The sequence below is a fragment of the Gracilinanus agilis genome, chromosome 2 (assembly GCF_016433145.1).
Source record: "Gracilinanus agilis isolate LMUSP501 chromosome 2, AgileGrace, whole genome shotgun sequence".
NCBI lineage: Eukaryota > Metazoa > Chordata > Mammalia > Didelphimorphia > Didelphidae > Gracilinanus > Gracilinanus agilis.
In genome coordinates this window covers 389,784,046-389,800,283 of record NC_058131.1, presented here as the reverse complement: position 1 = coordinate 389,800,283, position 16,238 = coordinate 389,784,046, and the positions used below count along the sequence as shown (strand labels likewise).

Genomic DNA, 16,238 nt, shown 5'->3' with positions numbered 1-16,238 from the left:
ACATGACATTTAGTCTATCCAAGTCCATTTGGAAATAGGAATGACCTTGGGATGGGTATGGTGGGGGAGGGAAGACACATGTGTATCAGCTTAAGATCATTTGCAGCTGTTTCCACGCTTGGAAAATTGTCAGTCACTCCAGTGACTTTAAAATCTAAGTAGTTAATAGGCTAAAAATTGAAAAGATCTTTTTGCATAATAATTAAGCATGAATATATAGCTATATATTACACTGCTTTCCAGGGGCAAATTGTGCCCCCTCCCCACCTGGAAAACTACCAACTGTCCACAGCCCCTGGACTCTAGTTTGTAAAACTTCTTTTCTATCCCCACTTGTTCTTGCCAGTCTCTATAAAGGAAAAATCGGTCCCCGCTTCCCACCCACCCACCCACCCACCCCACCAACCCTCCCCATGTTTAAATAGATATTGCCACATTCTGAAATTCATGCATTTCTGCATTGCTATTGCACATGTTCTGGGAGAGCCCTCACTCTCCCTCTGCTTCCCTTGGGTCTCTTCTCCTTGTGCTGTGCCCTCCCTGCACCCACCCAAACTTCCCCAGCCCTTCCATTCACTGGTTGTGGACATCCTCCCTGCGGACGATCTTGTAGATGATCCAGTAGAAAATGTTGAAGATGAGGAAGGCCATGGGGAAGCCAATCCGGGACATCTTGTCAATCTTCTTGGCCCTTTGGATGAAAAGCTTGCGCATCTCCTCTGGAGACTTGGAAGGTGGGGGTGGAGGGTTGCCAGTGTTGTTGTTGTTGGCTCCCTTGACGGAGATGCCATCCTTGGCCTGTAGACAGGCTGGGCCCATCCCGTAAGCAGAGAAATTGAACCTCCCCTCCCCGGCTTCATCCTCCTGAAACAGATTCAGCATAGGGCTCTACTTAAAATAAGACAGTGGCAAACCACCCTCCCTGTAAGGCTCTCCCCCAGGGCCCGGTTCTGTCTCTTTTTCTCCCCTTCCCCACTCCCCTGGGCCATCCCAAAGCCCAGGAGGAGACCAGCCTTACAGAGGGGCTTGGATGGTATTTGGCACAGATGCAAATCAGGGGATAGCATGGTCCCCGGAAGATAATGCAACTGATTTTCTTATGATTTGAGTAATTTGGCCATATCCCCTGTTTTGCCTCTGGCTCCCACTTCCCTCCCTCCTCCCCACCACGTTCTACCCTTCAGTCCCACATCACTTCCCCTGTCTCTCCCCAGTCCTTCTCCTTTGGTCCCTGTTGAGTGGCACAGACTTGTTGCTGCATCTCCCTTGTCATCACAGCTTTTCAAGGGACCAGCATCACCCCTAGACGATGGCTCAAAACTTCATACCATTCACCCTGCTTGTGTGTAGGTCGTTCTTGACCTATTCCCGTCTTTGAGAGCAGGACGCCCTCACTGGCCCTAACCTATCTTTCCCGATTTATCTTCTACGGGTAACTTTTTGCTTCAGGATAGGCTGGTCCCTGATAACATCTTGTGCGTTACTCGTATGTGGAATTATCTTCCCCTCTTCTCTCTTCCTGTGACCATTCACCTATGGTCCAATTCTAAGGTAACTCTCTTCAGGGAGGTATCCCTGATTAATTTGGCTCTCATGGTGACGGCAACTAGGTGGCACAGTGCTGTTCCTGAGTCAGAAAGACCCAAGTTAAATTCAGCCTCAGATACTGGCTGTATGACCTTGGGCAAGCCACTTAAACCTGTTGGCCTCAGTTTCCTTGTCTGCCAAATGAGCTGGAGAAGGAAATGGTAAATCACTCTGGTATCTTTGCCAAGAAAACCCTAAATGGGGTCACGAGGAGTCAGATAAAACTGAAAAGCAACTGTACAACAGCAGCATGATGATATCTCCTTCTTCTGAACTCTAGTAACATTTAGAGTCAGGCCAGACATATTGTGCCCTTTGGGATCATGGACTTCATCTGTGTGCCCCATTATTATTGCATGAAATAATAGCAATAATTTCAGTTCACATTTATATAATATACAAAGTGTTTTATGCACACATCATCACACCTCATTTAATCACTGTGACAATCTTGTAGAGGGGGCAGGACAATGCTATTATCACTGGTGATGAAACTGAGGCCCAGGGACGTGAGTTACCCAAGACTTCCCTTGCATTATCTCATTTAATATTAAAAGCAACTCTCTTAAGGAATCAGGCTGAGAATTATTATCTTCATTTGATCGAAAAGAAAACTGAGGCCAGAGAGGAGTAACTCATGTCAGATGACATTATGGATCAATGACAGATTGATCTTTTTTTTTTTTTTTAAACTCTTACGGTTCATTTTAGAATCAATACTAATTGTTGGTTCCAAGGCAGATGAACTGTAAGGGCTAGGCAATGGGAGGTAAGTGACTTGCCCAGGGTCACACAGCTAGGAAGTGTCCAAGGTCACATTTGAACCCAGGACCTCCCATCTCTGAGTCTGACTCTCAAATCACTGAGCCACCCAGCTGCCCCCAAGAATTTTATTTTTGTATAATGATTAGAACTCATATCTTCTGCTATACCAAAATGGTCTTTCTACTGTATCATGGTATATACATATGTGTCTTAGATTATATATGAATGTGTATATATAGATATATGCATATATACATGTACACATAATAGATATATAATATCTATATCTATTCAATATGATCCAGTCCCACCTGATTCCCAGTGCATAGGAGAGAATATAGATTTATTGCACTGAATATCCTTGTCACAAAGCACTTCCATACAACACTCATTCAGCTATGCTGATGGTAACATGATATTTTTTGCATATGTCTTCAGGGATTATGTAGAGCTTGAAGAGCCTGTTTGGAGTATGTTGTCCGTGTTACACAGTTACAGGGGAGTCTCATCCTTTCTGTGTACCTTGGAGGCATGTATTAGCAATGTTCTGAAGTTGTTTACATGGCTAATCCCCAAGGACTACAAGAATAATGTTACATTTTCACTAGAAATGTTTTTGTGTGGCCAAGGGCAAGGGACATCCTACTGTACTAGTCATTGGAATGTCTTTCTCTGGCTCAGCATATGAGGAGGGTCATAACTAGGGTGAGACAATCAGAGCTTTGCCCCAGGGTGCTAAATTTAGAGGGTGCTGACAATGTTTGCTCTTCTGCAGCATAAAAAAAATAGAGTTTAGCATTGAGTTAGCAATAATAATTTGTTAAAATAGGAAGCTACCAGATGGTGAGTTTGGGTGAAATCTTTCCCCCCTTGCCTCTGTGATGGCATTCCCAGCAGCAGCTATTGTCTCTCCCCTCTCTTCAGGACCCCACTGCAAGTACTATGGTTTGTGGTATTTGTACTAGGTACAAGAATTCCTAGTTTAGACTTTGTCATGCTAAGAGGGACTAAGTATCCTGATAACCATGGGAGAAGGTTGTTGGTTGTGGAAAGGACACATTTGTGTTGGGGTAGACCATCATTTAAAGACTGAAATATAGGAGCTTCTAATAGAAGAATTTCTGAGTTGGAAAGGACTTCAGAGGTCATATGATCCAACTTTCCCTAATAAGGAATTTCCTTATGCCATAGCCAAAAAATAGTTAGCCAGCCTTTGCCTGAAGATGTTAAATTTATGAGATGATTAAGGCAAGGATTATTATCCCCATTTGACAGATGATCTGCCAAAAGGCCAGAAGAAGGAAGTGAAAAACAGTCCACTATTTCTTTTCTTTTCTTTTCTTTTTAAAACCCTTACCTTCTGTCTTGGAGTCAATACTGTGTATTGGCTCCTAGGCAGAATAGTGGTAAGGGTAGGCAATGGGGGTCAAGTGACTTGCCCAGGGTCACACAGCTGGGAAGTGTCTGAGGCCAGATTTGAACCTAGGACCTCCCGTCTCTAGGCCTGGCTCTCAGTCCACTGAGCTACCCAGCTGCCCCCCAGTCCACTATTTCTTGAAGGGGCCTAGTTTTGGGGAAGTTTTTCTTATATTGAGTCTAAATCTGCAACTTCTAACCACTTTTACTAGTTCTGCCCTCAAGGACCAGAAAGACCAAGTCTAATCACTTTTCTGCATAATAATCCCTTCAAATACTTGATGATAGGAATGATGCTTCCATATGCCTTCTCTTCTTCAGGATAATATACACCCCAAATTTCTTTAACTGATCTTCATATGGCATGGACATGAAGTGCTTCACAATCTTTCTGATTTTTGAATGTTTCTTTTAAGGCAGCCTAAGATCCGACCAGCTTTTTTGACTGCCAGGTATTTTCAAAAGGTTATTAATTAAATTATAAATTAATTAAATTATAATTTATTATAATATTATAATTATTATAATATAGTATTGATATATTATATATAAATGATTATATTATAATTAACTATAAATTAATTAAATTAAAAATATTTAAAAGAGCCAGGTATTTTTCACACACTGTTGCCTAGCCACATCTTTGTCATCTTGTAATTGAGAAACAGATTTTTTGAACTCCAACATAAGATTTTATATTTATCCCTATTACATTTCATCTTGGTAGAGCCCGCCCAATTCATTCTGGCTTTTTACTCATGCCATCTTGTTAGTTTTCAACTTATTAGTTTCCTTTTTAAATACCAGTATGAGATTATATTTTATCCGAAGGACTTTGAGCCAGTTTAGGTTTTTGATTTAGATAAGTGACACAGTTGGACCGGTGCCTTATTTAGGGAAAGATATTTTGTCTGTTCTGTAAAGGATTAATTGGAGGGTGACAGGGAGAGACTGAAGGCAGAGAGACTATTTAGGAGTCCCATGAAATTAATGTTTCTTGTTGCCTTTGAAGAAATGAGGGAGACAATTTTGCCAATTTCTTTATTTGCCTCTTTGAAGAGAACCTGCAAGTCATCTTTGTGCCTTAGTGAGTATAGCATTATGGATGCAGTTCCATATGGATGCAATGAAGTTTCCACAGTATGAATTGAGAGAAGAGGAATGATGTGGAGGTAAACTAAATAGGATGATGTCATTGATTGGAGATGAGTGGCGAAGGATAGGGTCAGAGCACCTAACTCTAAAGTCTGGAACCTTGAGTAATTGGATGGAGGGTAATGCTCTCAGAAGAAACAGAGGAGCCTGAAAGCAGAGTGGATTTTGAGGAGAAGATGAGTTCACTTTTGGAAATACTGAGTTTGCGATGCCATTGGGACCTGGAGAGCAATGTCCTAGAGACAGTTCGAGATGCAAAATTGGAGTTCAAGAAAGAAATTAGGGCTGGATAAATATGAATTTACAGCCAGGTGAATAAAAATGACAATGAAACCCAGGGGAGTGGCGGAAACTGCCTACACAGACAGTGGAGAGGAGGTCTAAGATAAAGCCTTGGAGGACAGACACCCTGCTTAATGATGGGAAGGAGATAGATCGAGGTAGCATTTATTAAGTACTTAATATATTCCAGGCACTATGATCCAGCAGTCATTGAGTTGATCTATTACTGGGGGAACTGAACTGCATTAATAATAATATTCTCCTTATGAATGAAACTTAAAGACCCAGAGAAGGCAGAAGTCCATGCAAGGGTGACTTACGGGTTCTCTTAAGAGACCCAAAAAAGAAATTGACAGGGTTGTCTCCCTTGTTTCCCCAAAGGCAATAAGAAACATAATTTCATGGGACAATTGCAATACTCATGAGTGTGAGCAAAAACACCCGTCATGAATATAATTGCAGCTTTTATACTGACGGCTGTTTTAGAGGATGGAGAAATATAAAAATTCTATGAAGATTTTCTGGTTGATGACTTCAGTTTGAAAGCAGGTCCAGGGGAAAAGGGCAAAAGCAGCTTTGTAAAATATGGTTGAGGCTGAGGAAATGAAGGAGTCAAAGGTCCGCTCTTGTAAATCATAAACACTCTTATCTAGAAAAAAGTTAGAAGGTGCTGGATGTGGTAAGCCCTGACCAGCTTCACAATAAATGAAATTGAGTATATCCTAACTGACAGGAAGTCACTGTTTATTGATATTGGAATCAGCTGTCTGTCTGGAGTCAGATTTTTGACTGGTTAGAGCAAAGGTCAAAATAAATGCCAAATTAGAAGAAAGGATAAAATAAGAAGACATTGACTCATCCTAGACTTATTTAAACAAGTTTTAACAATAAAGAGGTCTGATGTACTCTGCAACATATATCTAGGATGTGGTGGAGAATCTCCTAAAACTTGCTAACCTTGCTGACTCCCTTAAGATATAGGGTTTAAATACCTGAAGGTATTTAGCCTTTAATAAGGATCCTAAATTATTGTCTTCACTGCTTCCATTTGAAGTCAAGGGCTTCAAATGAGAATGTGGTATGGTGTTGCCCTTGGAGTCCAGAAGAGCTGGATTTGAATTCAGCTTCAGAGACTAGCAGGGTGATGTCAGACTGTTTACTTAATGTCTCTTGGGCTCAATTTCCTCACATATAAAACGAAGGAGTTGAATTTAATGTGCTCTAAAGTTAATTTTAGCTTTAAATCTGTGAACTTATGGTAAATATTTTGGTTCAAAATAAAATGTTCAATTCCTGAGCCACAACTTAAAACAGAGAAATGACGGGCCTTTGACTAGGATCACTTAACAAGGACTGGAAAAATTGTATTTGTCTGGAGTCTTATATTGTTCAGTCGTATTTCAGTTGTGTTCCACTCCTCGTGACCCGATTTGAGATTTTCTTGGCAAAGATACGGGAGTATGGCAAAATGTTTTGCTATTTTCTTCTCTAGCTCATTTTATGGATGAAGAAACAGAGGCAAATAGGGTTAAGTGATTTGCCCAAGGTCTTATAAGTCTCATCAAAAAGGCTTTAAGACAAAATGGAAGAAGGAAGAAGAAAACTGTCTATCTCCCAAGAGAGATATTATGAAGAGTAACTTCAGACATGAAAGCTACATAGTCAGGAAGTCCTGGGTTCAAGTCCCATCTTTTTCACAAACCGCTGTGAGGCCTTGGCTAAGTCACTTAACTTTTTGGTCTCAATAGGTCAAAGTAGCAAAGCAAGAACAGATCTGCACAAGTAAAGGCAGTTCCTCCCTGGGAATTACCTGCACTGAGGACGTCCCAGGTTTAGTGAAACAACAAATATGAACTAACTGAATATAGGGTAGGATGAAGAGTAACAATAGAGAATGCAACCAATTTCCAAAAGGCAAAAGCCTGGGAGGGAGGCAGCAATAAGGAGGAAAAGAAAGGNCGACCAGCTTTTTTGACTGCCAGGTATTTTCAAAAGGTTATTAATTAAATTATAAATTAATTAAATTATAATTTATTATAATATTATAATTATTATAATATAGTATTGATATATTATATATAAATGATTATATTATAATTAACTATAAATTAATTAAATTAAAAATATTTAAAAGAGCCAGGTATTTTTCACACACTGTTGCCTAGCCACATCTTTGTCATCTTGTAATTGAGAAACAGATTTTTTGAACTCCAACATAAGATTTTATATTTATCCCTATTACATTTCATCTTGGTAGAGCCCGCCCAATTCATTCTGGCTTTTTACTCATGCCATCTTGTTAGTTTTCAACTTATTAGTTTCCTTTTTAAATACCAGTATGAGATTATATTTTATCCGAAGGACTTTGAGCCAGTTTAGGTTTTTGATTTAGATAAGTGACACAGTTGGACCGGTGCCTTATTTAGGGAAAGATATTTTGTCTGTTCTGTAAAGGATTAATTGGAGGGTGACAGGGAGAGACTGAAGGCAGAGAGACTATTTAGGAGTCCCATGAAATTAATGTTTCTTGTTGCCTTTGAAGAAATGAGGGAGACAATTTTGCCAATTTCTTTATTTGCCTCTTTGAAGAGAACCTGCAAGTCATCTTTGTGCCTTAGTGAGTATAGCATTATGGATGCAGTTCCATATGGATGCAATGAAGTTTCCACAGTATGAATTGAGAGAAGAGGAATGATGTGGAGGTAAACTAAATAGGATGATGTCATTGATTGGAGATGAGTGGCGAAGGATAGGGTCAGAGCACCTAACTCTAAAGTCTGGAACCTTGAGTAATTGGATGGAGGGTAATGCTCTCAGAAGAAACAGAGGAGCCTGAAAGCAGAGTGGATTTTGAGGAGAAGATGAGTTCACTTTTGGAAATACTGAGTTTGCGATGCCATTGGGACCTGGAGAGCAATGTCCTAGAGACAGTTCGAGATGCAAAATTGGAGTTCAAGAAAGAAATTAGGGCTGGATAAATATGAATTTACAGCCAGGTGAATAAAAATGACAATGAAACCCAGGGGAGTGGCGGAAACTGCCTACACAGACAGTGGAGAGGAGGTCTAAGATAAAGCCTTGGAGGACAGACACCCTGCTTAATGATGGGAAGGAGATAGATCGAGGTAGCATTTATTAAGTACTTAATATATTCCAGGCACTATGATCCAGCAGTCATTGAGTTGATCTATTACTGGGGGAACTGAACTGCATTAATAATAATATTCTCCTTATGAATGAAACTTAAAGACCCAGAGAAGGCAGAAGTCCATGCAAGGGTGACTTACGGGTTCTCTTAAGAGACCCAAAAAAGAAATTGACAGGGTTGTCTCCCTTGTTTCCCCAAAGGCAATAAGAAACATAATTTCATGGGACAATTGCAATACTCATGAGTGTGAGCAAAAACACCCGTCATGAATATAATTGCAGCTTTTATACTGACGGCTGTTTTAGAGGATGGAGAAATATAAAAATTCTATGAAGATTTTCTGGTTGATGACTTCAGTTTGAAAGCAGGTCCAGGGGAAAAGGGCAAAAGCAGCTTTGTAAAATATGGTTGAGGCTGAGGAAATGAAGGAGTCAAAGGTCCGCTCTTGTAAATCATAAACACTCTTATCTAGAAAAAAGTTAGAAGGTGCTGGATGTGGTAAGCCCTGACCAGCTTCACAATAAATGAAATTGAGTATATCCTAACTGACAGGAAGTCACTGTTTATTGATATTGGAATCAGCTGTCTGTCTGGAGTCAGATTTTTGACTGGTTAGAGCAAAGGTCAAAATAAATGCCAAATTAGAAGAAAGGATAAAATAAGAAGACATTGACTCATCCTAGACTTATTTAAACAAGTTTTAACAATAAAGAGGTCTGATGTACTCTGCAACATATATCTAGGATGTGGTGGAGAATCTCCTAAAACTTGCTAACCTTGCTGACTCCCTTAAGATATAGGGTTTAAATACCTGAAGGTATTTAGCCTTTAATAAGGATCCTAAATTATTGTCTTCACTGCTTCCATTTGAAGTCAAGGGCTTCAAATGAGAATGTGGTATGGTGTTGCCCTTGGAGTCCAGAAGAGCTGGATTTGAATTCAGCTTCAGAGACTAGCAGGGTGATGTCAGACTGTTTACTTAATGTCTCTTGGGCTCAATTTCCTCACATATAAAACGAAGGAGTTGAATTTAATGTGCTCTAAAGTTAATTTTAGCTTTAAATCTGTGAACTTATGGTAAATATTTTGGTTCAAAATAAAATGTTCAATTCCTGAGCCACAACTTAAAACAGAGAAATGACGGGCCTTTGACTAGGATCACTTAACAAGGACTGGAAAAATTGTATTTGTCTGGAGTCTTATATTGTTCAGTCGTATTTCAGTTGTGTTCCACTCCTCGTGACCCGATTTGAGATTTTCTTGGCAAAGATACGGGAGTATGGCAAAATGTTTTGCTATTTTCTTCTCTAGCTCATTTTATGGATGAAGAAACAGAGGCAAATAGGGTTAAGTGATTTGCCCAAGGTCTTATAAGTCTCATCAAAAAGGCTTTAAGACAAAATGGAAGAAGGAAGAAGAAAACTGTCTATCTCCCAAGAGAGATATTATGAAGAGTAACTTCAGACATGAAAGCTACATAGTCAGGAAGTCCTGGGTTCAAGTCCCATCTTTTTCACAAACCGCTGTGAGGCCTTGGCTAAGTCACTTAACTTTTTGGTCTCAATAGGTCAAAGTAGCAAAGCAAGAACAGATCTGCACAAGTAAAGGCAGTTCCTCCCTGGGAATTACCTGCACTGAGGACGTCCCAGGTTTAGTGAAACAACAAATATGAACTAACTGAATATAGGGTAGGATGAAGAGTAACAATAGAGAATGCAACCAATTTCCAAAAGGCAAAAGCCTGGGAGGGAGGCAGCAATAAGGAGGAAAAGAAAGGGAGAGGGAGGACAAGCATTTGTTCAGCATCTACTATGTACCAGGCACTGTACTAAGCACTTTTATAAATATTGCCTTAATTGCTTCTTATAGTAACCCAGTTAAGTAGGTGCTATTATTATACTCATTTTATAATTGAGGAAACCAAGGCAGACAGAGGTTAAGCAACTTCCAAAGTCACATGATTAATTAGTTCTGGGAGCCTGGATTTGAACTCAGATCTTCCTGAGTTCATAAACTCAGAAGATAAAGAGAAAATGAAGAATATATAAACAATGAAAAAAAAGTGCTCAGCTTCTATCCACTGAGCCACATGTTTGCCATAAAAATTCATACCTTCAGATACCTATATGCAAATGTACAGAATATGAGTAACAAGAAAGGTAAACTAGCAAAGAAACATTTGGCTAATGGAAATCACTATAATTTGGTGATCTTGGACTGATTGCTTTGGATACTACATTCTTTTTCTTTTTTTTTTTTTTAACTTGTACTTTCTATCTCAGTAACAAATCTAAAGCAGAAGAGCAAGGAGTAGGCAAATGGAGTTATGTGATTTGCCTTGGGCTCATACAGTTAAGAAGTGTCTGAGGTCACATTTGAACACAGGTCCTTCTAACACCAGGCCTGGAGCTCTATCCATTGAACCACCTAATTGTCCCTGAATACCACATTCTAAAGGACTAAATGAGGCAAAGGTGAATGGGTGAAACATCTCAAAAATATATACTCATGGGAGCTGGGTAGGTGGCTCAGTGGATTGGGAGCCAGGCCTAGAAACAGGAGATCCTGGGTTCAAATCTGTCCTCAGATACTTTCTGTGTGACCCTGGGCAAGTCACTTAAGCCTCATTTCCTAGTCTTTACTCTTCTGCCTTGGAACCAATACACAGCATTAATTCTAAGACTGATGATAAGAGTTTATATATATATATATATATATATATATATATACACACACACACACACACACACACACATATATATATATATATATATGTATATATATATATATATTCATGTTAGGAAAGAAATCAGGAACCAGAATGGAGACTAATGGAAATAGCATTTTGATGCAGAGCCAAAGAGTGATATTGTTACTGGCATGTTTAGGATAGGAAGAGGCATTTGACAGGCATGGAAGCAATACATAGCAGTCCACCTATATGGACATTATTTAGGACTTTCTTCCTTGATGATAATGTTACACTTCAAAAGGTTGAGGAAGCAGCAAGATGAATTGCTATTCTGGACCTGGTTCTGACCAATAAAAAAGAACTAGTTGATGGTGTAAAAATGATAGGAATATGAGGTAAGGAAAAGTGACCTGAATTTGGGATATTGAATTGCTGATTGCCTAGTCTTGAGAAATGGAAAGAGAAAGTGCTAACAGTGTGTGTCCTGTGCTTTTTTGGGAACTGGTTGTTAATATTTACCAGCACATTGCTGGTCCCCACCCTGAAGAAGTCACAGACACCTGAAATATTGAAATGATCTCTCAGTGATATTTTATGCTCGAACCATAGAAGAATCAACATTGCAGGACAATAGAAAGATGCATGCCAGTGGCTATGTGGCATAGTGGTTAGACTAAGAGTCAGAGGAGAACTGGGTTCAAATTCCCTCCCAGATACTCTGAGACTATGGACAGTTAACAGCCTCTCTGAATTTGTTTTTTCATCTACAAAATGAAGGATCATAATACCTTTAGAATGTACCTCATAGAGCTTTTGTGAGGATCAAACGTGATGTTTGTTAAGTGCTTTGGAAAATAAGAACTCTATAGAAATATGTTATTATTATCATTTTGATTAATGTAATTAACCTGTACTTTACTGTGACTGGTCAGTTGTGTATGAGAAGTAGAGTGAAACACACACACACACACACACACACACACACACATATCAGGAAACCTTTCCTGATTATCATCCTGCCCCTTCCCAAACTGCTCATGCCCTTCTGCCTTTATGTTTTTGGTCCCTCATGATTTTTCCAAATTTCAAATATTCCAAATTCTTGAACTCATTTGGGATTTTCTTGGCAGGATACTGGAGTGGCTTTCCATTTCCTTCCCTAGCCCATTTTACAGATGAGGAAACTGAAGCAAGCAGGGTAAATAACTTGTCCAGGAACAGCCAACCAGTAAGAGTTTGAGGCTGGATTTGAACTCACAAATATGGGTCCTCCTGACCTCAGGCTCAGCACTCTGTCCACTGTGCCACCTGGCTGTCTCCTCCCTACCCACCTCATCTCTAACTACTTTGTATAGATTGATTTATTCATTTTCTACTTATGCAGTCTATATTTTTATATGTACTCGTTTCCCCTGTTGGGACGTAAAGTCTTTGTGAGCAGAGGGTTTCATTCTTTGTGCTTCTGTTCTTCGTCCTTAGCATACAGCCTGGCACACAGTAGGCATTTAAATGTTTGCTGATTATTTGAATTTAGGCGGACTTGGGGAGCAGAAATCAGCACAGCGCCTGCGCTTTCCTCCGCTCACCAGTAGGTGGCAGGTAACCCACACCAAACATGAGAAGCGGAGAGCAAAGCTAAGGAAGGCAGCCTTCGGAAAGAAAGCGGCTCTGTTTTTGCAGGCACTTGGCAAGATTAGAAGAGGGGAAGAGACATCCACAGGGAGACCCATGGAAAGGGCTCGGACTAACTGACTACCAGGGAGACAGAAAAACGACAGCAGAGAATCGCTCGCAGTCACGTGGCACCTTAGAGTTTAAAAAGCACAAAAGCCGTGTAACGGAAGAAGCGAACGGATTATTTCCATTTAACAGATGAGGAACCTGAGGCTGAGGCTGGGGCAGGAATGGAGATTGCTCACACAGCTAAGCAAGGTCCAGCCAAGTCTTTCATCCTTTCTACCACCCTTTCTGGCGCCTCTGGAAATGAAATGTGTAGAGTCGCCAACTGAGGACCGCTTTAAAGCCATTCATTTAATTTTTATTTGAAGCCGTTTTCTTTATGGCATAGTGCATAGACGCAGAGTCAGGAAGACCTGATTTTGAGTCCCACCTCAGATGCTTACTAGTTGGACAAGTCACTTAAGCTTTCAGCCTCAATTCCCTCATCTGTCAAATGGAGATAATAATAACCTACTTCACAGAGTTGTCACGAGGATTAAATGAGTTAATAGATATAAAGTCCTTGGCAAGATTATTGTTATAATTTTAGAACAATAATATCTGCCTCAGGGTTGTTGGCATGATCGAATGAAATAATGTATACAAAACACAACATATATTTAAACTACTATTATAACACATTTCTAGGTTGGTAATTTCTTTCTAATTCTGGGAAGGAGTAGCTTTTTGCCAAAGTAATCCTTCCAATACTCTGCAGAAATATTGCTTTGATGCAGTGGTTCCCAAACTTTTTTGGCCTACTGCCCCCTTTCCAGAAAAAATATTACTTATCCCCCTGGAAATTATTTTTTTTTAAATTTTAATAGCAATTAATAGGAAAGATAAATGCACCAGTGGCCATCACCGCTTCCCTGGATCGCTGCAGCACCCATCAGGGGGCAGTGGTGCCCACTTTGGGAATCACTGCAAGTTTGATGCCTTATCATGGAATGGAGGTGACTCTGGATCCTAAAAGGCTGTCAGTGAGCTCAAACTTTTGTAGATGCTACCAATGTAGAGAGGCTTCAGGTCTGATTCTCTCAACAGATTGAGCTTAGCTCAGAATCCAAGGGCTCATCTCCAAGAGGGTGGCCACTCGGTAATGAATTCTACAGTTGGAGCAACCTATGGAAAAGAATGAATGGCACATGCACCTTGGCAGCCTCTTTTGTCTTCTGCAGAAAGGCAAACCGGAGGGGAGAGAGTGCTGAGAATCAGACCATTTCTTTTTCTTTTTTTTTTTAAACCCTTACCTTCCATCTTGGAGTCAATACTTTGTATTGACTCCAAGGCAGAAGAGCGGTAAGGGCTAGGCAATAGGGATTAAGTGACTGGTCCAGGGTCACACAGCTAGGAAGTGTCTGAGGCCAGATTTAAACCTAGGATCTCTTGTCTCTAGGCTTGACTCTCAATCCACTGAGCCACCCAGCTGCCCCCCCCCGACCATTTCTTATATTATCTGTGAATTTTAATTTAACTCTAAAGAGGTGATCATTTCCTGAAGACCACAAGTTAACATTCTGCTAGAAGAACTGAACTGTATCAACACTGACATTTTTGTTATAGAAGTAATCAGAAGACATAAAAAAGTTGCTGCTAAAGGGAAAGATGACTCAAAGGTTTTCTTTTGAAGAACCAGATAAATAAGCTTTTGGAATGGGTTTCATCTTCCTCCCAAAGGCAATAAGAAACATTTCTTTTTATTTCTTTTTAACACTTACCTTCTGTCTTAGAATCAATACTAAGTATCAGCTCCCAGGCAGAAGAGCTAAGGGCGAGGCAATGGGGCTAAAGTGACTTTCTTGGGTCATATGAAGTGTCCAAGTTCAAATTTGAACCCAGGACTTCCTGTCTCTAGACCTGGCTCTCTATCCACTGAGCCACCTAACTGCCCCATGTCCCATTGCTTTTTCTTCTTTTTTTGTCCCATTGTTTCTTGCTCTGACTTTTGCAGCAGTTTCCTATTTGGCCTTCTTAGCTCCTGTCTTGCTTTCCGACTTACCCTCTGCATAGCTGGAAAACTAATACATACACATGACTGACTCTCTCTCTCTCTCTCTCTCTCTCTCTCTCTCTCTCTCTCTCTCTCTCTCTCTCACCTTTTGCCTTATTATTGCCTTAATATTGTGTATTCATTTCAAGGCAAAAGAGCAGTAAGAGCTAGGCAATGGGGGAGTGACTTGCCCAGGGTCACACAGCTAGGAAATATCTGATATCAGTTTCGAACCCAGGACCTCCTGTCTTCAGACCTGGATCTCAATCCACTTTGCCACCTACCTGCCTCCGACATGATTCTTTTTTTTTTTTTTTTAAACCCTTGTACTTCTGTGTATTGACTTATAGGTGGAAGATTGGTAAGGGTAGGCAATGGGGGTCAAGTGACTTGCCCAGGGTCACACAGCTGGGAAGTGGCTGAGGCTGGCTTTGAACCTAGGACCTCCTGTCTCTAGGCCTGGCTCTCACTCCACTGAGCTACCCAGCTGCCCCCATGATTCTTTTTTAATAGAAAAGTTTCTCATTCTAAACAGCGACAGTACTATTGTGGAATGATCAAATGTGAGAGACTTAGCTACTCTCAGTAATACAATGATTCAGGGCAATTCTAAGAGACTTAGGACAAAGAATGCCATCCACCTCCAAAGAAAGAACTGCTGGAGTCAGGATGCAGGTGAAAGTATATGATTTTTTTACTTGTTTATTTGGGTTCATACTTTAGGGTTTTGATTTTATAAGATTATCCACTTACAAAAATGAATAATATGGAAATAAAAGATACAAGAAAAATTCCTATTTGTCATAGTTAAAACAAAACTAGTTTTGCTATAAATTCTATACAATTCACCATGACAAAATCTTCCCCCATCCTCATTTTAAGGGGTCTCTAAGAAGCTCTACAGAACTACAGATGACTAACCCCTGCTCTCCTCTTATTTCATTCATATATATGTGGTTTTATCTGGCCCTAAACCACCAGAATGAACCAGACTAACATTTCTGGTTAAATGGATGCACTAGCACCATGCTGGTGGCATTAGCAACATCAATCCATTTTCCTAGACTCTGACCCCAGTCCTTTCTCCTAGTGGTCTATTTTAGTGCCTGGCATTCCATTGTTAGCAATTCATTCTTATGACTGACTGGCTTACTCCTGTCTTTAGTGCTTCCCACTTTTTCTTTCACTGCCAATTTTCAAGGCTTAAAAAAACCAAAGTTCTTATGGCAGAGACAAAATAAAGAACAGTGAATATGGAGTCTAGTCCTGCCTTTGAAATTTCCTTTCTTGATCTTGACATTTGTAAAATGGAAGAGTTGGGATGAGATGTCTCCTTCCTTCTATAACATTCTTTGATTTTGTGCTTCCATGTTCGGTCCCAGTAGAACAGGCCACCCTAAGGGTTGGCATCACATTTTCTTCTTCCTTCCTTCCTTCCTTCCTTCCTTCCTTCCTTCCTTCCTTCCTTCCTTCCTTCCTTC

The 16,238-nt window shown here is 40.2% G+C and overlaps 1 protein-coding gene across 1 annotated transcript in view; it reads right to left on the bottom strand.

Annotated features, from left to right (window-relative positions):
* Positions 1–573: 573 nt before the first annotated feature.
* GLRA1 (glycine receptor alpha 1) overlaps positions 574–16,238 on the bottom strand; it is an 85,271-nt gene continuing 69,606 nt past the window's right edge. The window contains exon 6 of the mRNA XM_044659857.1: positions 574–888. Coding sequence (XP_044515792.1) covers positions 574–888 — 315 coding nt within the window. The remainder of the gene's footprint in view (positions 889–16,238) is intronic.